This window comes from Athene noctua, chromosome 6 (assembly GCF_965140245.1).
Source record: "Athene noctua chromosome 6, bAthNoc1.hap1.1, whole genome shotgun sequence".
Taxonomy (NCBI): Eukaryota; Metazoa; Chordata; class Aves; order Strigiformes; family Strigidae; genus Athene; species Athene noctua.
In genome coordinates, this window is record NC_134042.1 from 40,690,412 (window position 1) to 40,715,168 (window position 24,757).

Genomic DNA, 24,757 nt, shown 5'->3' on the forward strand with positions numbered 1-24,757 from the left:
AATCATGAGGCTGTAGTTAGACAAACTCTTTCAGCTGAAACAGCTGCCAATAGAAACAGTCCTGCCTCCCTGCCCAGTGAAAACAATCCTTTCTAACCCTGTCCCGCTTCCTTCTGACATTGATCTGGTTCACCATGCAACACAGCTGGTTGCATAGTTGCATGATGATCAGAACAATGAAATGAGTTATCTGACAACCAGTTTTTCAGGTTAACATTTCAGGTCAACTCCCCAGCCTGGCTCTGCGTGCAGCTGGCAGTTTAGAGGCTGGTGCAGAGCTGGAGGGACGGTGGAACTGTCTCGTCCAGGGGCAGCACGGCCTTGACACACCACACGCTTGTATTTGCCGTCTCAGAACTGACTTACCCACGGGACTCGCCCCGCAGGGTTTAGCAGCCCCACCTGAGCAGGCTTTAGGGAGCTAGCAGGTGCGCTGGCAGTAACCTGTGTACAAAGCTGGCCAAGACCAAGGCAACCGAGCCCATGAACGCCGCCAGGGCAGTGGCACCCCATTCTGTCTGCTCCATGACAGAGGCTCTCACCTGGGAGCCACCACCCCTACGGAAGGCGCTGCCCCAGCGCACACTGACACCTCTGACCCTGCGGGCCCGAAAAGCCCCTCCTCACACCCACCAGCCGGAGCACGACCCCCTTCCCACCCCGTTCCCCACAGCTCCCGCCCTGCAGCGCTGCCGGCTGCGCCCCGCCGCCATGTTGATCAGCGCCCACCCCCCGCAGCAGCCGCGGCCACCACCCCGGCGGCGCCCCGCCCCCCGCCCGCCGGCCCCGCCCCCGCCAGGGCCCGCCCCGGGGCAGGCAGCCCCGCGCGTGCGCAGACGCGCAGTAAACAGGCGCTGCCGCTCCTCCCCCTTACGCCGTTTGCGTGGCCGCCTCCGCGCAGGGCCGCGAGAGCGCCGGTGGCGGCGGCGGTTGCGCAGTGGCGCTACATCCGGGCACTGGGGCAGGATGAATGCTCCTTTCCAAGATGGCGGCGGAGGGAGGAGGGAAGGAGATGAACGAGATTAAGACCCAGTTCACCACCCGGGAGGGGCTGTACAAGCTGCTGAGCCACTCGGAGTACAGCCGGCCTAACCGGGTGCCCTTCAACTCGCAGGGCTCCAACCCGGTCCGTGTTTCCTTCGTCAACGTCAACGACCAGAGCGGCAACGGGGACCGGCTCTGCTTCAATGTGGGCCGGGAGCTCTACTTCTACATCTACAAGGGGGTCCGCAAGGTACCGGGGCTCGGCCGCTGGGCTGGGGGGGAGTGGCGGGGGTTCCGTGCCGGCCGGCCGCCGAAGGACCGCTGGCTGCCACGGGGATATGGGAGCCCCGCCGCGGGGGGCTGCGCCGTGGGCGGGGGGCAGAGGCCGTCCCGCCGGGCTGCCTGTTCTTCGTCGTTCCCCCCCTTCGGCGGCTTTGGGACTGGCAGCTTCTCGGTTGCGGCCCGGTTGTGGCCGGGGCTTCAGCCGCTCTCCCGATTAACTGGCCTGTGGGGTAGCGGGTAGGGATGGGGGAACGTAGGCCTGGGCTGGAGGGCTGTGCGAGGGACCGGCGCTCGCTCAGTGCTAGTGGGCTACGTCAGATACGGTGTCACCGACGGTAGGTGTTTGTGGGGGGGCCTTCCAAGGGATGCGATTGCTTGGGCCCTCCTTAGCATGCAGGAGTAAGGGTTGCTTTTCCATTGGCAAGGTAGCCCTGGGCCTCCTTCACCTGCTGCTTCAGGTCTGAGTTTGCTGGACACTAATGCCTGTTGTGATTATGGTGGTGTCAAATCCCTGCTTCCAGGATCTTTCCAGCTTTGGCTGAATAGCTGCAGTATTCACTATAATTTTAGGCCTTCTGTTGTGACTTTGAAAGATGGACTGATTTTAGGATTGTTTCTAAATGGGAACAGTGCAAAGAGCTCAGTTTTAAATGTCAGATAATTAACATGGAGAAAGTTGCTTTTACATGAAAGAACTATTGATGCACTTGAGAGAGACTCCTTATCTGTCATTATTTGTTGCAGGACTAATAGTGCATGTATTTGATCTCTGAGGTCACCATATTTATGAACAGACCCTTTCTACTTGTTGTTCTTGATTTTATGGGATTTAGAGAAGGATTCAGAATTTGTCATACTGAGTAAACATGTGTCACTCCTAATATACTTAAACACAGATATAATTATTGTCAGCTTTCTATTTCATGTTGCAAAAAGTCGGATGTTCATTATGTTACATGTTTGGGATTCAGCTGCTGTAATGTGAGTACCTTGAAATCTTCCTGCTCTTAGCCCATCCTTCAGTGTGGGATGAAGGTGTAGAGAACTAGTGACATATGCAGGGCTGTGCAGGAAGCTTGTAGATGAGCAAGGAATTATACCTGAATCTGCTGTGTCCTAAGCTAGTGCCCATATTACTCCTCCTCTGTATGAAATGTAAGAGTATTCTCCAACTGGAGAATAAAGCCTCATGGATATCTGTTGACTGTGACTTAACAGATCTGATATGTCCTATGTAATTATATGGAAGAGCATGTGTATGGATTTTAGTTTCACCTTTTTAAGGATTTTAATAATCTAGTTATATTTTAAATAATACTTGGTCAATAGATTTATTTTTTTTAAGCATGCTATGAGTGTTTTGTATCAAACAGTATTTGCTATTTATAAGCAGTTGCTATCTTTACTGTTTACAAGGTATTGTGGGTGGCAATATCTTTGAAAAGCCATATCCTAAATTATTATCATGTTTGGTTTCAGATTGTTTATATTCGTTTTTTCCATAAAAGTAAGTGCAGAGTTCTCTCAGATTACAGAGCAGGCCTTCATGTACTTTAGTAATGGTACATGTGATTCTTGCAAGTTGTCTTAGTCATCTCTTGCCACACTTCTGAAAAATAATAGTCTAAGGCCTGTAACTTCATTGAAATTATGGAAGTGGATAACTTTCAAATCTTAAAAATTGCCTTGATCTGAGTATTTTAATTTTTTTTTAGATGTGAAAAGCTGCTGATGTGATACACAGTAACTGAGGAAATTTTTGTTTGTCAGATTGTTAACTTGTGAGCTTTGAGGTGTACCTGTTATGATGTTAAATACATTTTTATTTAAGTAGCATAGAACATATGCATTGTTAGAGCAGAATTTATTTCAATGACCTTTTTACAGTATGGATTTAAAATACGCTTTATATCCTATACATTAACTTTAGTAAAGTGAACCTAGAGAAGGAGCTGAAGTAGATTGAAACACACATAAAGAAATGCTTCAAATGAGTATGGGGAAGACGGTATGTCTTAAACTTGTAATACTTGCTTCTTTGGAATTTATTTTGAAACTGTTCAATTAGAAGTCATTGTTTTGTCTGTGTACAAAGTTGACATAAGAACAGGCTCATAGTCTTTCAACTGATTATTTGAGCTTTTTGGAATCAAATGTTCTGTCTTGTAGCTATCATAAAAGGGAGAACAAGCTATTATTACTTAACTGACAGAATGTAATTCTGCCTTAAACTGGACAAGCTATCAAACTCCACATGTCTTCCTGTTCTTGAGGGCTGGAGGGGGTGAGGGACTTAATCTGTTGAAGACCAACTTATTTGTGATCCTCTGCGTAATACAGATGCTAATAACTTCAGTTTTAACTGTTAGTTAATGACTATTTAAGTATCCTTTAAAAGAATTTCCTTAATTACTTTGAGACTATAATTTTCATTCTGGCTAAGTCATATTAGAATATTAGAGTATGAGTTGAGTTTAGTCAAGATGTGCTGTGTGTATATATTAGTTGCTATGATTCTGTCTTTTTAAATCTTTTTTTTAAGGTCTGCTTGTTTTCTCGCTAAGGAAATGCTATATTTTTACTAAAATGAGTGAAAGAACCACCAGGGCTTTATTTTAAGTAACTCTGTCTGTTAGATACTGAGAATTCTTGCATTGGTAATCCATTGCAGAACAGTACACATCAAGTAAGAGTCACACTTAAGCCATGAATGACACCTAAGAATAAATAATGTAGTATTAAGTCAAAGATACCACTTGAAAGGATATTTCTTGAAATCAGTGATGCTAACTCTTCATCTTTTAGTTTCCCTTATGTCCTAAATATATTGCATCTGCGACATCTAGTTTGTAAGTTATCTTTTTAAGCTAATACATGTGTTCTGTTTAGGATATTTAACCTATATAAAGAAAAAATGTTTCCAGGCATGTTTCTTTAACCTTGATCCTTCTTCTAAGAAACTTGGTTGAAAAGTTATGTCTGGTGTCCAGAACAGTGGTGTGGAAATTGGAGTACAAATAGACTATGATAATAGTTTGGCGGAGAGATGGATTTTGGACAGCATTTCAAGCTGTCTTTAGAGACTTTTTAAAGCAAAAAGGTATTTTCTCCCAACTTTGTTCTTCACCTCTTTAAAAGGAAGCTGAGTTTTTACTATTTCATGTTTCAGTGTTACCACTAAACTTTACCATTACCGTCAAGCATGTTGCCTTTTTTTCCATGTCATAGAAAGCACATCAATTATGAGCCAGTGCATTTTTGTTTTTATAATTAAACTTCTGCAGCTCTTTTTGTGTTAATAAGGCAAAGAAGGCTTCTAGAAAACTGTTGCTTTCAGATTTGGATCCACTGAAGAAAGAAATGAACCTATAGTTTAGTAAGGAGAAATTAAGCTGTTATGGCATGGGATGTGGTTGCATTACTTATGTAAGTATGCAATTATTCTCAACTGCACTGTCAACAGGCTTTCCCTTTCAGTCCATAACTTTGGCTTTAAGGTTAGATGTGTACGGTGATGTCTTATTAAACAGAAGGGGTGAGTTTTCATGAACTCAACTAATCTAGTGGCAGCTGAAAATGATGGTCTAGCAGTATAGTATCCTCTTGGCAGTGTGCTCCTATCTCCTTGCTGTCTTTGGCAGTACTTAACCTCTGGTTGAGCTAGTTCAGCTTGCTAAACCAGCAGCAAAGTACTTGCTGTTTTTCTAGGCAGATTTTCTCTTAATTTGGTGAGTTGATTTGTCTCATTTTGAGGTTGGATATTAGCAGGCACAGTGAGAGCAAAGAAAGGGTTGGAGGGTGGCGGGAACAAAGCTACCCCCTTCAGTGGCCTGAGCTGTCAGGTTGAATCCACTGCCTTATGAGGTGTCTCCTCAGTAAAGCATTTACTTCAGGCTTAAGTCAGATTCAGAGTGATCTGTTCTTGGGGGATTGTTGACTTAATTTTGGTTAAGAGAGTTATAGGTGTTACAGGAAGCCTTTTTTATTATTTTAGGTGTTTTCTTCTTCATGAAGTAGGGTTATAAAGTAGTAATTCAAAAATTATTGCTCAAACTATGATGCATTGATGGGTTGCCTTTTTGTGCAGCCCCAAACTAGGAGTGAGGGCTGTTACTTGATTCTTGCTTAGGAGACAGTCTTGAGGTACTTAAATATGGTTTGTGGCTAGCTTTGCAAAATGATTTATTAGTTGATTCATTAGACTGGAAAAAGGAAAGCGCTATCTCATCTTCCATGCCTTAGGAATGGCTGACAAAACAAGGCTTTCTAGATTGCTGCTGACATTAACTGTCAAATCTGTTTCCCTTTCTACTAGGAAGCTAGTGCATTTTTCGTTTAAGAAATTTTGTGTGTGATAACTGTGTTTATTCTCTGCATATTATAAAGGTTTCTGGGCAAGTTAGTCTGCAGCTGTCACTGCAATTCAGTCATACACAGGTACATATTGGTGATAGCATTGCATGATGCACAGTCTTAGTTTTTATGTAACATTGGGAAGTTATGAAATTTGAATATGTAGTTTTAGCTTATTACATTATGTTAAAATTTTTGTGTTGTATTTAAATTCTGGCTAACACTGTCTTTGTTAATGTGTGGCAGACTTTTTCCTAACATCGGTTGTTTCATTTTTTGGAACGTCTTTCTCATGAAAAGAGGCTTTGTCTTTAGTTCTGCTTTTTTCCTGCAGCTACCTAAAGCAGCAGTCTGTCAATAACTATAGAATATTAAAGTATGTTGTAATGCTGTTGGAGTAGAGGCATATGTAGGTGATAAGCTCAGGTTGGCAGAGGCATGGAGGGCAGAATCTGTTGACTGTCTTTTTAACCTTATGTTGAGCAAGTGGCTTAGAAGTAATTGTATTTGTACTAAGATGAAAGTAATCTCATAACTTCTTTTATTAAGACTTAACATTGGTGGTCCCTGGTTATCAGTAAAAATGATGATGTGTAGGTTTCCTTCCTTTGCAGTTCCCTAAATTACCTTTTTTGTGTCTGGCTTGATACTGGAGTCTTTGTCCAGTTGAGAAGTGTTATCCTTGGTGGTGACATTCATTCTGTAGACTGTTCATCTAGGATCTTGTTGCAACAACAGAATGATAATGGGTGGTATTTGTCGCTGTGCTTAGTATTTTGTTTTGGGAAGAGTAGTGTGAGAGAGCTCTGGGTTGGAAGCTGGAATCTGTGGAGAAAACTGGCAAATTTTTGCAAGATGTGGTGGGATGGTGAGTTTATATTACTGTATATTTAGAGATCTCCAAGCTGTGTCAGGCCTCCAACAAAGATGTACATTTTAATAGCATATATGAGCTATAAAAATGCTGAGATTTGTAAGGATCTTTGAAGATACACTTGCTCTGAAGAAGAGGGAAGAATACCTGCATCTTCATGACCAGTTCTTAAACTTGCAGTAACAGGAATTCCACAGCCTCTAAATAACTTGTTTTGGTGCTTAGTTTTCTCCCCCTGCCTCCAATATCTAACTAAATTTCTTGTTCAAGGAAAAAAAAAAAAACAGGTTGAATGCTGTTACTGTGGACTTTGAGAACAGTTGACTATTGCCTTTGACTTTTACATATTTGAAAACTTGTTAATTTGTCCTCATTTTTCCTAAGGTAAATTAATCTGGTTCTTTTAACCTTTCTTCTCAGATCATGAGTTCCAAATGTTTGATTGCTCTCCTTTAGATTGGCTTTTATTAGCTTGCATTTGTGGTACCTAAACTAGATACAGTACTTCCACTGTGACTTCAGTGCAGAGTAAGGGAGAATTATTATTGCCTGCTGTGTCTGTCTTCTAATATTCTCACTAATGTATTGAATAATGTTGACTTTCTTGCTTTGATTTTTTTTTTCCCTCATTGTTTATAAATGCCGTGTAGTGTTTTCATTGAATTTTATTCTATTAAGTTTATTAGAGACTGGTTTTATTTCCAATTCTTTGTTGCATACTGAAAAATCCAATCTTTGTCATTCACATATTTGATGCGTACTCTCCTCCATTAATGAAAGCATCTCATAGAATTTAAAAACCACACATTGAGTTTGCTGCTGACTTTCTTCTCTAGTCCAGTTACTCTCTGAAGACAATTAGATTCGTTTGGTGCTTGCTTTTGGCAAGTTTACCTTGTGTGCTTTTTTCCCATTTGTCTGGTTGCTTACAGTCTGACAGTGGTTTTGATACTAAAGAAGGGTCTACTACTATGACTGTCAAGTTCTACTACAAAGTGTTCTGTGCTTAACTATTTATTTATACCAGAATCAAACATCACTCTTATTGTCAAAGAGATGACAGGCAAAGGTGGATAATGGAAGTATCACAGTAAAGACTTCAGAACTTTTCTTAATGGTATCTGATGCCATCCTGAAACTGGGGAGATATTTTTTTTCTGTGCTGGAGGAATTTGCATAGTCCTTATTTCTCAGGTGTGTTGGATGTGACACTAAATCTATTTTATCCCTCTTTAAAAGGGTGTTGTAGACTTTTTTTATTCAAGAAATCCCTTAATTTCCTGCTGAGTTTTTTATTCTCTTTCTTGTAGACAATAGTTGTTACGTTGGGTATGGATTCACCAGTTCTGTGAAAGCATTGTGGCTAGATCAGTAGTACTTTACCTGTAGGTCTGTGTTTGTGAAGGTATTTGAAAGTCTCTTGGAAATTTGTTTCAGGTGTTTAATGGATGGACCTACTTACTACCTCGAGTTTTATGATGTAGATAGATGTTTTCTTTCTTAATTCTAGCTAGGCTATACTAAGGACTGACAAGATATGTTACAAAATGTTCCTGTAGAGCTTTTCTGAAGGGTGGGTTTTTTTGTAACCCCTTTCTTTCAGTGACACTTCAGAAGCAAATAGTGGAGTGTTAATGTAGATTACAGGAGTATAGGTAGATTTAAGTGTTTTAACTTTGTTGTGAGGCTTATGTAGAGCAACTAGGACCAGCTTGAGTAAGAAGACTAAAAAGCTGATTTAAAGACTAAAAGGCTGCTTTAAAATGACACTGTTACACTATTCGTTCTCTTTCACAGCAAGAAACATTTAAATATCTGCACTTGACTGAGCTTTCAAGATGATTATTATCTGGGGGCTACTTCTGAGTTGTAGATAGTGGCATTAGTCTGTAGTGCTTTTACTTCCCTTAGTCTGTGCTTCAAGCCTTTGTCACAACTGTTTGACTTCGGTAAGCTATTGCAGTATATCCTCTGAAGGATTGCTCTCTGAGGTAATAGTTCATTATCTATGGCTGCCTGTTTGGCTGGCATGTTTGAGAGGGAATGCTAGGCTATGTTGGCCAAACCCCCAAATTTGTATGCAGTATTTTACAGGCAGTGAATTCTTGTGTGTGCGTGTAATTGGTTGGACTTTTTTTTTGCCACTGCAGGTGTAATTTATTTTTTTTGTTTTGTGTTGTATTTGTAGTCGTCTTGAACTTATATGAATTCAGTTGGGGAAACTTAAATCAGTGTAAAACCATTGCTTTTGGCACTTATTTGCAGATTGACAAATAATGGTCGTTTGTAACAAATATGTGTCTGTAGTGAGTTTTGTGGGCCAGTTTTGTCAAAGTATTTACAGAAGTGTTGTGCTGTGTGCTTAAATGATAAGGAGTTTACATTATGCTTTGACACCTGACCATCTAAAACAGTTACATAGTTAACTGTTACTAGTTACAATGTACATCAACGATGCCTCAAACTCTAATTAGATGTTGCTTAGACCCATCTCTGAGAGGATTGTAAGCCATAATTGCCTTGTTTGACATTCTAGAATCAAATTTAATGCCCTAGTTTGAAGTATTACTGTAGTTCTCTGGCTAAAGGGAACCATCTGAAATTCTTTCTTTTGAAGGACATGTATCCAAAGGCACTTGCTGTCCAGTCGTCATGACTATAAGTTGACACACTTGGATAAATTACTTTTTAAAAATATGCCATTTAGTGCCAATAATGCCACTGTCCTCTTCGAAAGCTTAAGGCAACTAAATAATAATGTTAAATGTGCTGTACCGAAAGTTAAAGTAATAATGTTTGGTTGTGTCCTTATCAGAAATTGAGTGTTTTCCCTCCCTTACTTCACCCCGCTTGTAAGTCCAAATGTATATGAAGTCAGTCTTCTAGCATCTACATACCTCCCCTTTCTTGCCCCTGTAACTTAAAACAAAGCAGCTGCTTTTGCTTGTTCTGGCTTCTGTTTAGCAGACTGTTGGTAGACTAGAAGCAGCCCTGTAGTCTTTGTGGGCAGGACCACCAGCCGCTACACTTGAAATCTTTCCAGTGGCAGTGTTGTAACTTGCGTTGGGATTTTTTTCTTGCATTATTCAGTAAAACTGTTCATAATGGAATGATAGATCTCTAATAGATACTTTCTGCAGATTGATTTCAGTTTTGGTTTACCAACTATAATTGGTCTTTAATTTCATGAGTTAATCATAAGGGTCTCATGTGGCTGTAATGGTCAAAGAAATAATACTTACTTTTAAAGAATTTTTAACTCTGGGATTGGAAGATGGCTGTATTAAGCAGTTCTTGGTTTAATAATGCCTGATTTTTGTACACCTAGAGAATGTGAAATGCTACATTAGACTAAAAGCTAGTCTAAATAAGAACTTTAACTTAAAGATGCCCTGGAGTAGGGAGAAAACACTGGATGTCATGAACAAGCTTCATTATCCCCAGTCTCCTAGGAATAAAAAAAATAAATTCTTTTTACTACATTTTGTCAGAAGTTTACTACATTTTGTCAGGAAAGTGATGCCATGCAAAACTTTGAGGGAGCTCTGGTTTATGACTTTAACGCTTCCTTTGAACTAAAGAATGGGGGAGCAGTGGCAACAGGAGACTGAATGGATGCCAATATATATTAAAACTATCTGTTAAAATTCCACAAGTCTAGTGAAATAAACTATTGGAACAATGCTTCAAGGACACGTTATCCTGTACAGTCATAAGGATAACTCAATAAATCTGAGTAACATAAATGTCTTCTCTTCCTGACTTACAAATATGTAATCCTACAAGTCATAGTCTTGTCATGTTTTAACTGTGGCAGTTAATTTCTAGGGATTTTATTTTATTTTTTTGAGTCACAGTTCTTGTAACTAAGTGTACAAAAGTTGTGTGGGTTTTCTTTATATTTGACATGGATATTGGAGCATGACCCTGACACAAGTTTGAAGTTATTGAGATGAAATTTTGACAGAAGTTGGGGGTTTTTTGTTGTCTTGATTTTTCGGGTTTTCTATTAGCTACTGCCCTTTAGTTACTGTCCTCAGTATTACAGAAAAGTAGTTAAGTAATGATTTCTTTTTAAAATCATGTTCATAAGATGACCTGCCTTTCTTGCCTTCAGCAGTGAAGCTGTGGTCCCTGGTACAGAAGAACTTAGGGCTTTTTTTGTGTACAGGTACAAACACCTGCAAAGTTTGAAGATGCCTAGATGAAGTTTCTGACTTTCTAGCAGTGTTGGCAGAATAGATTTTGGATCAGCGAAGTGACCGTTCAAGTGTAGTTCTGTGTTTTAGCCAAAATACAGCCACTATAAATGGTACTAGGCTGAACTGGAATGGTTAAGTGTGGGCACACGTTAGCACTTCTGTATCGAAGAGATGGAGCAAAGAACAACTCAGATTCCCAGACGAAGCTGCCTTTAGTGATGTTCAAGATGATTCATGTTTCCTCATTGTTAGAGTAACAAAGTGCTCACTGTTAAGTTACTTCAGCAGTCCAAAGACAGCTTGCTTAGCTTCTCTAACTCTTGTGTTGCACTGTAGCAGTATGCATGTCTCTCTTCCCTGTGAGCAATAAGTAACCCCTTTTGCAAAAAAACTATTGAGCTGGCATTGGTCTGGTTGATCTGTGTATTGATTTTTGTTAGTCCTAAACTGATAGAGGCTTTGCTTGTACATAAGATAGAGCCAAAGAGGATTGCTGGTAAGAACAGTGCTTGGAGAAGTCCGGTCCTGTGATGCTAGGAAAAGCTTTTGCTGTGCTTTCTCTTCAATCATTTGGGAACCCTTTCTTCATTTGTATCACCTTGGATTAGTAGGTGTCTTGCAGCTGTGGCACTTCCACTGCAAGCTGATATAAAGGGGAATTTAGATTTGGACAGTCTTCTGATACTGATGCTGGTTAAAGGTATGATTATTTTTGATAGCAGAAATCCTTAACATGCATAGTATTAGTATGCTCATATCAATGGGAGAGGTGATTTAATAGCTGGGCTGTGTTTTGTCAGTAGCCTGTGTTCAGTTCTGTGCCCTCATATGGGCTTCATATAGGACCTTTAGCAAAGTGCTTGAGATGTGGGCAGTTAGTGGCAAGCACTACTGTCTGCAAGAAGATCAGCAGGTGACAGTAGATCACTCCCTACTCTGAGACAAAAATCCGCCTGAGGAAAGACACCGTGTGGTGTAACCACTCAGTATGTTAAATGCTTTTAGCCCTTTAATGGTAATTTTTAAAAAAAGTGATTAATAACAGGCAAAAAGAGTTTTCCCTACGTAATACCTGTACCAGTGAAACTGTCAGCACTTACTGTTACTTAAAGTGTCTTAACACTTTGCTTGCTTTAAAATAAGGCTATTGGGAAAGCTAGTGCAGAAATTGGGAACATGCTGCCTTTTGCTCTAAAACTTCTGAAGCAGGATTCTGGTTTGCAGACTAGGTGGTATCCTAAAATTTGTACGTATGGGAATGTGGGGAGTCTGAGTTCACTGCATTGTGTATGTGTTAGGGATTTGATACTTGTTTTCTAGTAGCCTGTGCTCCTATTACTGTTCTGTAACACTTTTTGCCTTGTTGAGTTGTTATGAAATGTCTTCAGCCCCAGAAGGAAGATGCATTGCAAATTAATGACTTCAGGACATGAGTTAAGGCAAATACATTATTTAATTTGTCTGTTACTAAATATGACTTCAAAAAGCATAAACCAATGGGCTTCAGTCTGGTTTTGGAGCATAGGTTATACATTTGGTCGCTAATTTATTCACGTAACTTCTGTGGGACTGTTCTGGGGCTCAGACTAACATCTTATTTTTAGTAAAAAAGTAATTAGGGCTTTGTTCTAGTAATATTTTCTTAACGTGCTGCAACATGTTGGAGTTATGGGCTTAATAAAAACACTATCAGAAATGTCCGGCATTCCTGTAGGGCTTGCAGAATCCAACAGTAACCAGAAGAGACACAAGTCTGACTTGCTGGACAGACATTACCATGTTTTATTTGACTCCTATTGAGCTTTGTGATGAAAAAAGAAAATATTGATTAACAATTAACTGCTACAGTAAAGTAAGTTTCTATAGAAACAGGGCAATGCAGGGTACAATTAGTCAGACTGCTTTTCTGTAACAGATAATTTTTTTTCTTACAAGCAGTGAACTTACACTGTTGGACTAAAACATTGTTTTGTTATAGCAACGGATAATCCTGAGCTATTTTGATGCTGCTTTTTTTTTTTTTTTCTCCTAAAGAAATAACTTTTTCTCTTGTGTGCTGAAAAGGGAATGGGGAAAACTTTTTCAGAGATAAATACCAGGGTGGTAGACTGGTGGAAACATCCTACTACTACTTGCCTGTATGTCATTTAGTATAATAAAGGTATACTGGGTATGTTGTTATACAGTATGAATTTATACTTCACCTCTACCTGTTGACAAGCCTACATGAAACTGAACTAGCTCTAATTTAATAATAATGATCATAGAGTAGCTTGCAAATTTCAAGTAAATCAGTTTGGTTTAGTCCTAATACTGATTCTCTGAATCAGTCAGGCTTTTGGTTATTTGTTCTTTGTATGTTTAAAATCATGTGTATTTTACTTGTTTAATACTTCTGACTACCCTTGAAGAGAGGAATGTTGTACTTTAAGCTTCAGTGTTAAAATTGAAAATGATTAGGGTATTGTCAAGGGACTGTAGGTGTTGGGGTTTTTGGCCATAAAACACACTTGTAAAGCAAACTTTTGAGTGTTACTGTATTTTGATCTTTTCAAAGTTAGAAGAAATAACATTTGAACAACTTCAGTGATGAAGCTACAGCAGCCATAGTCTTTCAACACAGAACTTAATTTTGTGTGCTGTATTTTAAGGATACTTTGGTCCTCTGATCACTTGAAAGAAAAAACAAAAGCAGCAGTTGTGTCTCTGGGAAGCTGTATATACAGTCAACCTCAAAGGATGTTATTGATGGGTGTGCTTGGATTGTTAAAGTGCATTTTTCTGATATTGTAACGAAACCATACCAGTGTTTGAGAGGAGAAAAAAATAAGATCCAAAGCTAAAGTGAAAGTAATGGCTTTGAAGGTGTGACTGACTAGAACACTAGTCCAGCAGGTCAGGTAACTTTTTTGTGTGTGCATGGGAAGGAGATGAACAACTTGGAGATGACGCTATCATTAAGTCATGCAATGTTTCCAGTTTGTTCCACATTTTTGGGGACCACCTAAAAGAAGTCTGCTAGCTCTAATTTAAATGAGTGTCACCTTTAACTGGTATAATTTTCTAACCAGTTTTGCTTACAGACCTGAGCCAATTTAAACAATTTCCCAGTGAAAGTAACTTACTAAGCGATTAGTAAGTATTCCAACTGAGCCTGTGAACTGAATGAGAACAGTTGCTGAATTGTGCCAGAATGTGTGGTTTTATTTGGAATCCATTTGATATTTACATGTCTGTTTTCCTTATTTTAATTTGTTTCTTACGTCTAGTTTTTGTATCTTTGTTCAGTTCATCTGAGTCATGCCTCATTCAGCATTAAAAACAGGTGAGAAAGGACTGATTATAAGTAGGCAACAGTGTGACTAGACTGCAGGAGTAGGAGGAAATGAAAGGATCCACTGGAGGATAAGGAACAAGGAGATCAGAAAGATACAATTTTTTTACTTTAGAGCTATGAATCTGTTATAATTTACTAGATTGTAACTATTCAGAAAGGAATTGCAGTTAACTAAGCATAAATCTTAAATGAACCTTGCAGAACTTAATTATGAAGTGTAGTTAAGGAAAGGTAATTGTTACAGTAGACAATTTCCTCAGTTCTTCAAAAGTGAAGAGACTAAAGTGTGTGCTTCTGTGCATTCTAGTCTTTACAGAGGGTGATATGTTCTTTACACAGCATGTGGCAGTCTGTAAGTAGTATTGCAGCATAAACTTTAGTTAGTGCCTGTGGATATTTGGTATGTTTTTCACTATTCTGAACTCAGTTGCTTTTTAATTCACTGTGTTTCTAACAGTGAAAAGTTCTGCTAAAAACCCTTTGACAGCCTGTGACTCTGGTGACAGGCAGGTATTTTCTTAAGGCTTATCCTTGATTGCATTTAGGTAGAGAAAAATGTGTGAGAATGCTATTCAATTTACACCCCACCCCAACAACAACAACTAATCCAAAAATCCTGAGAATTCTCAACTGCTTCAAGTTCCTTTCAGTTTTACTTTTGAAATTCTGAGGCTGTAGACTTCTGTGTTAGTGAGTTGGAGGTTTTTTGTGATGCTTAAAGTAAGACATTGTCTCCCTGAAGTGGAAAAACAATGTATAACATACGTAGACAGCTTTATTTGGAGTTCAAGTGTTCAGCCTTTCTAGTGTAACACTATGGTAGTAAGGGAGAATTGTAACTTCAGTTCATGTCCTTGTATGAACTTGCAAGTTTAGATTGGTATAATAGATATTTTAACTGAGGGAATTCTACAACCTTAAACTTGTCCTGGTCTGCAATGGGGGAAGAATTAAAATGCTTAGTTCTTAATACCTTTTTACGTATTTTACTGATTACAGGAATTGTGACAACTGTTGAGAGCTTCAAGTTGAGGTCTTCTAGGAGTGGTTTTGGAACAATATTTTCATTGGTGACATTGGGACAAAGAAACAAGAGCACATACATGATGGCAAAATTCTCATAATAGTTGGGAGGCATCACTGTTCATAATCAGAATATCTTATAAGGAGGAACAAGCTGGTATCAGAACAGTAACTGAAGTGAAAATTAATTGGAAAAAAAAAAAAACCAAACAGGGAATTTTTGCTTCAGCCAGAAAACTTTGAAAATATGATAACCAGAGTGCAGTGTTGATTACAGGCTGAGCCAGCTTGTGATACAGCTGTTGAAGGCAGGAGGAGATAAATGTAATTCCAAGATGTATCTAATGAGGTTTACCAATAGAAATAAGGAAGTGTCTTTAGTGCCATTGTAGAAGGCATTGAAAAGATGGCTTTAATATTGTATGAAATTCTGGTTGCTTATGTTGATGAAGGTGAATTTCAACTCCTGCTAGTAGGAGAAGATGGTGTCTAATGTAAAACATTAGAAGAGAAAGAAGAGTGTGATTTTTAATTAGCTGAGCAAAGCAATCACTATTTCTTAAATCTGTAAAAGGGAGAAGAAAGGAGAGAATAAATAATACACAACTTTCCCTAGATGGATGAGACATTGCCAGATCTCCCATGAATCCCAATCATGCAAAATTTACTATTAATTCAGGAGGATCCTGCCCTTTGGCCGTTTCTGCTGTAAGCTATTGCTAGTAGTTGAACTGCATAATGAAAATATTGTGGTGTGTTAGGTGGGAAGTACAGAGTAGATTTTAAGAAGAGGCAGAGCATTTCAATCAGAAGCTTGTTAGACCTGAGCCACATGAACAGAATGAAGAAAATGTATTTATAGTGATACAAATCCAACTACCTGTATGTTACCCAGTGAGGCTGCCTTACTGGCTTTTTGATTCAGGAGAGGAAATGAAATACAAGATACCAAGGAGCTGGAGTCAGTAAAGGCTAATGAAAGAATGGAAGTACAGCTGACTTTGCAGATACCATGGAAGGAGCATGCTATGTTTTTATGCGAACGGTATCTCAGTAGGGAAGCTGGGGAAGGGGCATTTATTTGTGTTTTAGGTATGCTTGGAGATAGTTCTTTGTATTTTAAGTTTACATTTATACAGCAGGCATTGGAGGTCAGAACTTTTCATCCTATCTTTAACCATGAGCAGAATAAAGGATGAGATTTTCTTGAAGAGTAACATAGGTAATAGTGGGTGCATTAATTTGTTGTAAAAAGCGATGAACAGCCAACCCCTACTTCTTTTTTTTTATCATACAGGATGGTGAGACTGAAAAAAACCCTAAGCATTAGGCCTTTTTTTTTTTTTTTTGTTTCAGGTTTTCCTAATCTGTTTTTTACTTAAATATCAATTTTAGTATGCTGAGGTATTTAGTATGTTTTCTGGGAATTAGGAAAGATTCCAGGTGTTTAAAACAGATGTTTTCTTATGATACTGTATTTGAGATAAATGTTTGAAGAAATATCTTTCTTCGAAATGGAAGCTAGGAGAAGCTAGCAACTGTGGCTTGACTTTGCCCTGCTGATGTTAATCCTAGAACTTCAAGTAAGTTAGCCAGTTACCTGGCCCCTCTTGAATCAGAACAGAAGTTTTCCACCAGGGTACAAGCTTTAATGTGTGGAAACTGTCTCTCATTCAAATGCAGTCTTGGAACAAATTTTCTTTTCTGACATGAATGTAAAGTCTTGATTCCCAGGAGGGATGATAGTGTCAAATAGAGACTCTTTAGCGGTTCTAATGCAACTCCTTATATATTGAACATACCCTCTTCCTCGCATCTGAATGCATTCTGTTTATTTGGTAGCTATTTATGCACATCTTTGGCAACGAAGTTTCCTCATTACCCTTCCATCTTAAACAGCAGCAACAATCCTTTGAGGTTTGTAATAGTTAACGAGGTGATTCCTCCAGTGTGTGAATTGCTTGCTTCACTATTTGGAATACATTAGGATGTTAATGTATCTTGATCAATATGCAACACTAAACAGTTAAACAGAATTTTAAGTAGAGGCTCAGACTGCTTGGTTACCATGGCAAACACAGTAGAAAAATCATGCCAGAGTTTGGAAACTAGGGTACACAAAAGAAAACTTGTAAACTGAAATAATTACTTCGGAGAGCAACTGTAGTTGTTTATCATTTATTAGAGTCTATTTTCCGAAGAGTACTGTTTTAAAATCCTGTTTTATCAAGCAAATCTTAATTCCCAGTTCAAGAGTTTTACACAAAGCAGGCAATATTCACAAGCAGGGAACAGTGAGATTCTGTGTTGGCATCCCCTCTAACTGTAAGGGCATTGAATGAATAGAATAGCCTCTTGGAGACAGATAAATTACTTAAGTACTGTAATCAAGGTTGACATGTTTTCAGTGTGCCATGTCTTGTTCAACAGATGTGACCAGGGTAATCTATATATATCTCTCTATAAAATGATTTCTCTGTCTTAATTATATGTATGGTAGATCGTATATGTATGATCCATAGATATTTAATGATTTTTCTGTGTTCATGATTATGTGTATTATATTTTAATGATTTGTGTATGTTAAAGACCTTGCAGTATTTAATTCACGCTCCTGCAGTTGTTTGTCTTAAGGCTTGCTAACTGTAACAAAGATCTATATGTTGGTATTTTTAATAGGGCAATTTTCAGTTTGATAGGTTCCCTGTTCACTCAGCTGTCTTTGAACGGTCTGTGAACATGGTATTTCATATTGCATTTGTGTCAGTATATTGTGGCAGAATCTGATATTATTGCATGTGACTTGCTGTACAGTTTTCCATAGGTGTGGTCACATGCAAATCAGTTATTTTTCTCTTTCTGAATGTAAATTACTATGTATATTTACATGCATTTTTTCCAAAATCTCATCCCCCAAAGGGGAAACTGTTGTGTATAGAAAGGCCAGTCTTTGGCTTGAGACAGACACTGCTTCTAAAAACGAGGCTAGAGTTGGAGTTGGAGATAGGGATTGTGTGCACCTACCCTAACATCTGACTCAGCTTCATCACTTTATGCATTGCATAATCTGGGTTGGAGATTGTTACGGTTGGAGACTGTGGGAAAGCAGATTAGGTTATTATTGAGATCCTGTGATTTGTCTCTGCCTTTACAGCACGTGGTGTCTTGGGAAGGAAGACTTGATGTCATGATAACTAGGAAGTGGTATTACTGGAACATGAAATGTTGGAGGTGATGGAACAAACAGTTTACTATCAGGCTGAAATGGTGTTCAGGAGTTCTCATGAGTTTTAAGTGTGAAGAGGCTGAGCTGCAGACTTGTTCCAAGTAATAACAGTTACATTGAATTACAGGTTACTCTGTGCTTTTTGCTGACCTCTTTAAAAAGGATTTACTGACCACTTCATAATTAAAGCAAAAGTAGAATGTGAAAATGTCTGGAAGATTAAGTTAGGGCTTAACTCAAAGGAGAGTTAAGAACTTGGAGGCCGCAGGAAGAGATGAGTTGTGCTGTTGATTAGCCACAGTAAACAAAACTTTAAATAGCTTTCATCCCACTAAGTTTGACATATGGTTCTCCTGCAGAACTATACCATAACATCAGGAAAAGAAATAAAGGAGAAAAGGAGCAGAAATTGAAGGTGAACTAACTAACAAAAGGCAATTGTAAGAAAGTTGGGAAATGCAATTATGCTAGGTGAATGAGTAGGAGTGTTTGTTCCCACTAGTCTTTTGGTGGCACACACTGGAGGAAAAAACTTGAGTCAGTTTGGAACCACTACACAAAAAGAAGAGTCAGTTGCTGTAGGTGGCTCCCTTAACTGATCAGTACCTGAGCACTATTTTTTCTTTATCGTAACAAATGGAATGGGGAAGAATATTAGAAACAAGAATGGAGTAAATCATACTACATTGTATAAATCAGTAGATCATCTCTAAGTGTTCATACAGGTCTCAAAAAAAAAAAATTACAAAGATTGGGAGAAAAGGTGAAAACTGTGATAGCTACAAACATTCATGGAAACACTGAGAAGGATAGGACTGCTTATTCTAGTAAGTGGTATAAGTGCAGTGTATATAAGGAATGTTAGACGTCATTATCTTTTCCTGGGAACAAGAAGGTATTCAGTAAAATTGGAGGGGAACAAAATTCAGAACTGATACTTTTTTTTCACATATTTATCAGGATGTGTTGCTTCAGTCATTTTAAGTAATTAATGAACAGAAAGTGGGTGTTAAAATCTGGCAATATTTGCAATTCTATGCAGTAGTTGATGCAAAAAAAACAACCTATAAAGGCTTATTAAACTTCCATATTTGCAATTTAAATGGCTTCCTGAAAGAAATCTAGGATGGGCAATAATCCATCTATCTTCTTGAACTTTCTTCTGGAACATGTATCTGCCCACCATTGAAGTAATGTTACTGGAGCAAAAAGTCTTGGATTGTGGTTCTGCAGTCCATGATTATGAAGTATATATGTGCCGTGACTTGTTAAATCTGTGTCTTAATAATTAAACCAGTGAGGAGAGACCAGTATAAAAATGTGACCTGTCACCCGTGGTTTATTAATAGCCCTGAGAGATCATTGTTTTGAACTTAAAACTGCACAGTGAGTTCTCTTTCTTACATATGTCCTTAAAAAGAGCTGAGTAGGGGGAGAAGAGGAGGAAGGTGTTTGCATCGCATACAGAACATACGTGACTTTGAATTAGGTTTCTGTTGGAGAGGTTTTTATCCAGCAGGCTGAGCTACAGTTGAGCCAAAATTCTGTAGACCAGCCATTGGGAAGAGACAATAATACTGATATCACACTGCTTTTCCCTTCTTCCTATTAAAAAAAAAAAGCCAACTAATTGCTTAAACCAAAATAGACTATCTAATTCAGTTCATGTCTGTTGGGAGTGTGTGATGATGCAGTGACTATATTCAGACCTGTTTGAGTTTAAACAGCCTGTTTACAGATTTACAGTGGCCAAACCATAACACTGAAGTCAAAGTCTCATTTTTTTATCTGAATTGATCACGTCATTAACTGACACCCACAATAAGGTGAACTTTGCAAAAAGAACTGTGAAATGCTGCTTTGTTAGCTGTTCTTCAGTGTGGGTTTCTGAGTGATTGTCTAGATGCTCAAGAACAAGTTAAAGCTCTTGTGCTCTTTCTGTATCAAACAGTATTGTGCAAAGTGTGATTTAAAGGATTAGAGTGCTTCTAAGGAGGAGAGGGACAGGTTTTCTTTTGCAGGTATAATAAAAATTAACTTTGTTAAATATGTAGAAACACACACCTTTTGAAAACTTAAGTTGCAGTGTCATGTAATTTCCCTGAAGTTTTAGTGATTTGATTATAGTGCTGCTGAAGATTGTTTGAGTTACTTGGAGTGCTTCCAGTCTACTTCTTGGAGTGAGCAGGCTGTTCAGTTTCTTTTGGAGACGTTAAGCTCACAGACCTTTTCAGGACTGACTAGGACTTGCTCTGGAGAGCTGTGCTGAGGGCTGTGGTCGGTTCATTAAACACTTTGGGTCTGACCCGGCTCTTTAAACAGCACTGTCACAAGCTGTATGTTTTGGTCTTCCACTTAAAAGGAGCACTGTCAGCATGGGTGTAAATTTTACCAAATGAGTACTGCATTGAATTGAAAATACTTTTAAGTTTCTAAACGAACAGTTTTAGTGACTTGAAACCTCTGTTGGGTCGTGACAGATGGAGGCAGTGGCAGTGTTCTCTGCTCAGAAGACACAGGAGGTATTTTTTGTGTGGAGGGGTTCAAAACCTTGTTTCAATTTTCTTCAATGTCCCTGGCCTATAGTAGTTCAAAAATGTTAACATCCCTGTCCTACTTTAATGCCCTTTGCCCAGTCTTATGGAGAAACAAAGGGTAATTTGGTTTTGTATGCACGTGTGAAGTGAATGGGAATTTGCAATCAAAAAAGGATTTTTTTGGGGGGAGGGGGGACAAGTCTCCTATTCTGGGATTTTGAACTCTTTTAAAATACTTTTTCTAGGGTTATTGGTAGACTGGCACTTTCACCATAGATAACTTCCAATAGCACGTGCTGATCTATACTGTAACCAGAAAAATATTTTGGTTTATAGCCATACTAAAATGAAGTTAACAAAGTTATAGCAAGTTGTAAATCAAACAGTACTTTATGAGTGTTCTTTATGGTGTTCACATCCACTGTCTTGATCTGGCCAATTATATAACCACCGGTTCAGTTACTATCATGTAGATTTATTCCAACCAGTGCATGCTCTTTGCTCTGAGTGTTTAGAATAATTCTTCAGGAAACAGAACATGATAACTTTATTGGATGCTTCAGAAAACTAAACTGATCTTTGTCTAAATACAGATTTATGTCTGGTGGTCTGGACGAGAGCTTTTGTCTTAATCTCTGTAGTCATAGTTGTCTGCTGTGTGAGTAAATACTGAAATCTTGTTAAGTAATGCTTTTCTCTTTTCAAAAGACATGTATGTCTTGTATGGCCCCAAGTGAAAGTTAAATCTAGAAGGGAGAAGAATATTAAGTAGCTTCCCAGATTTGCAAGCAGCTTTGTAGAAAATTGATCTTTAAGACTTTGTTATGGATGAATTGTGTGGAACACTTGAAAAAAATCAGGTTAAATAAAATTACTTGGTGTCCCTGTTTTACTAACAGAGCTGTTCTTATACAGTATCCTAGAAACTCTGTCACATGCCTTAAGTGTTCCTGTTCAGCATTTAAGCAAGTGCTTTGTAACTTATAAAACACCTTGTGCAAAGATACAGGAACCCATTTATGAGAAACAGTGTTGTTCAGGAGAGTAAATGTTCTGTTGAGAGTAAATAAATCTTGAAATGCTCTTGCTGGGAGGAGGTATAAATGCAGATTATTTAAAACTTTGAGATAATTCAGAATATTTACGCATTAGACAAAGTACAGTAGAAGAAATGCCACTGAAGCCAAATTAATAACAATCATGTCTTCAAGATCCGAGTCATAAAATTTAAGGAAGTAAAACTGGTACAAATTGGCAGCAACACTTTCTGGAGAATTTCTAGAGAAAGGAAGCCTTAGAGATATACCTTAATGGAAAGTCTTTGAGGCAGTATGTTAAAAGTAGTGGATTTTTTTTCCTGCTGCTGATTGGTTTTGTCCTAATTTCTTTGTTTTTAATTTTCAGAATTCATGTTGTCCAGTGCAACTTTCATCCCTTTCTCATAGCTTCCCTTGCCTTCAATTTAGAGAGGAATAAGGGAAAGTTGATGTGTGTTGTGGTAGTGTTAGTTCATACTTGGTCTTATATTGATAAGGTCTTATACTGGCAGCAAATCTAGCATTGCTTGTGCTGTTATGAGTGTTAAGCTACTGGTGCTTCAATTCATAGAGTTGGAAAATTAGCCAAATTTCAAAAGCAAGACTAAACATGAAGTAATAGTTTTCTTGAGGTTTACAAATGTGACTTTAATATAAAGCAGATACATTGAACACAATGCAAAATAAAGACCTAAAATTTCCCTAGCATTAATAGCTTTGTGAAGCTTAGGAGACACTTAAAACTAGACCATGTGTACACACAAAACACCTATTATGCAACCCTTAAAACACATCATTCAGGTATGGAAAAAGCAGCTCTTACTTATTTAAGAAACTGTCTTTGCGTTTAAGAAACCTATTGTAGCTATGTGTAAATAAGGCAAATTTACAAACGGTTGTCTGCTGGCTCTTTATAGAATCCCAAAGAGAATTTATACTCTTTTTAAAGTTTATAAGTGTTTACAGAAGCTCTCAAACTAGTTTGTAAGGTTTCTGGGGACTTCTGAAGTGGCCCTGTGTTCACTTGTACACTACCTGAAAGGTTCGTGCTGTTGAATCTGAAGACACCATGGAACTGATGTGAGTTCTTGCCAGACTTTAAACTTTCTACTGAGAAAGTTAAGGTCATTAGTCAGCAGTCTGTCATCTTACATGCAGTTATGTTTGTAGAAGCCATTTTATTACTGGTTGGCTATGTTACTGTCAGCTGCACTCTTTTATTACGGCTTTATGGTTGCAGGAACCATTGCCTGGACTTACTGTTGTGCGTCTCATAAATTAAGCAGAACTTTTGCTCTACATCAGTGTTCTTTATAGGGAAAGATAACTAACTTGTTCCTGTAGTTTTCTTCCTTTGTGAAGTTCCTTTAAGACATAAACCAGATCTGTTAAGTAAGCTGGGAGTGGCCACATTGCTGCTGTGTTGATTTGATCCTAAGCTTAGGATCTCAGGGTCATTCAGGTTGGAAGGGGCCTCTGAGAGTCTCTAGACTAACCTCCTGCCCAGAGCAGGTCAGCTATGAGATCACACCAGCTTGAAGCAACAGCAAAGTAACTACAAATGATTTCTATTGCGAATATTAAGTGTGCTGTATTTGGGCTCTACAAAAAAAACCCAAATACCTGGAAATCTACTCCTTTGGAAATCCCTCTAATTATTATCAAGTGTGAAGTATTGAAGCTAGTGTTTCTGGTAGAAGCACTTATGTACAGAAACAATGAACAGAGTTCAACAGAAAATCCTACAGAAATGCCTAGGAAAACTCAGTTTTCTTGCTGTGTTCCTCAGCTTTCTCTGTCCTTCAGCTAGCTCTGCAGGAAGGAGAGGGAGACCAGCACAGACACAGAGGAAGAATAAACAAGCTGTAAGGGCCCTCCTGATTTAGTTTTCTGTGTCCTTGCTAATACGGTGAGTAAGTCTGTCCTGGAAAACCCTGCCGTGTTCACTAGGGGATACTGTAAGGCAAAGAGCTGCAGCAAGGGTTACCTTGCCTCTTTTTTTTCAGCTAGGGTTTAAAGAGCACCTGTGAAGTTTAGTAAAGTTCCCTTAGTGGTAATTCTAAGAGTTGTTTTCTCATGTTACTTATAGCATTTTAACAAGCACAGCTTTCCCAAATTGTTCTGTTTATAGACCAGGGACCATTAAATCCCTGGGCAGCAAGGTATTCAAGAGATATCACACTACAGGTAATAAGTTACGAATTCTAAGCTCCAGAAATGTTGAGGAAATTGTTTGCAGAAGTATAATATCTTGGTTCTTTGTGTCTTCTCTTTTATTTTGCAGAGGAGCTCTACATATGTAGCCAATCTATAATCTGCCTTTCAAGATCAGTTGATTTTCTTGACGAGAGATTTTTCTTAAGAGGATTTTTGGAATTAAAATTTTTATTAGATGTTTGCCCTCACTTCCAAGCTTAAAGACTTGATATTCTCTCTGTGTCATAGCTATGACCCGCTGAAAGCCAGTCTCCTGGCAAATGTGATATTAAATACTATAAAGTATCTAAGGGAAGCTTTTTAATGACTATATCTGAGAAATTAATAAATAACTAATTTCTGATCTCTGAGACATTTTTTAGCATGGAAAGTTTATTGTGTTTCCATGGCAAGGTTTTGGCAGTTGGGGGGACTACAGGGGTGGCTTCTGTGAGAAGCTGCTGGAAGCTTCCCCCATGTCCGATGAAGCCAATGCCAGCCGGCTCCACACGGACCCGCCACTGGCCAAGGCCAAACCATCAGCGACAGTGGTGGCACCTCTGGGATAACATTTAACAAGGGGGAAGAACTGCTGCGCAACAGGAGCTGGAAGAGAGCGAGGGTATGAGAGACCCAGCTCTGCAGACAACAAGGTCAGTGCAGGAGGGGCAGGAGGTGCTCCAGGGGCCAGAGCAGAGGTTCCCCT

At 38.8% G+C, this 24,757-nt stretch overlaps 1 protein-coding gene across 6 annotated transcripts in view; it reads left to right on the top strand.

Moving 5' to 3' along the window:
• The first annotated feature begins 962 nt into the window (after positions 1–962).
• Positions 963–24,757, top strand: part of WDR20 (WD repeat domain 20) — a 47,386-nt gene continuing 23,591 nt past the window's right edge. For all 6 annotated transcript variants that reach the window (XR_012633804.1, XR_012633805.1, XM_074908681.1 and 3 more), the window contains exon 1: positions 963–1,234. Coding sequence is in view for 4 of the 6 variants with exons in the window: in XM_074908681.1 (XP_074764782.1) it covers positions 971–1,234 (264 nt within the window). In the remaining 2 variants the exon portion in view is untranslated. The remainder of the gene's footprint in view (positions 1,235–24,757) is intronic.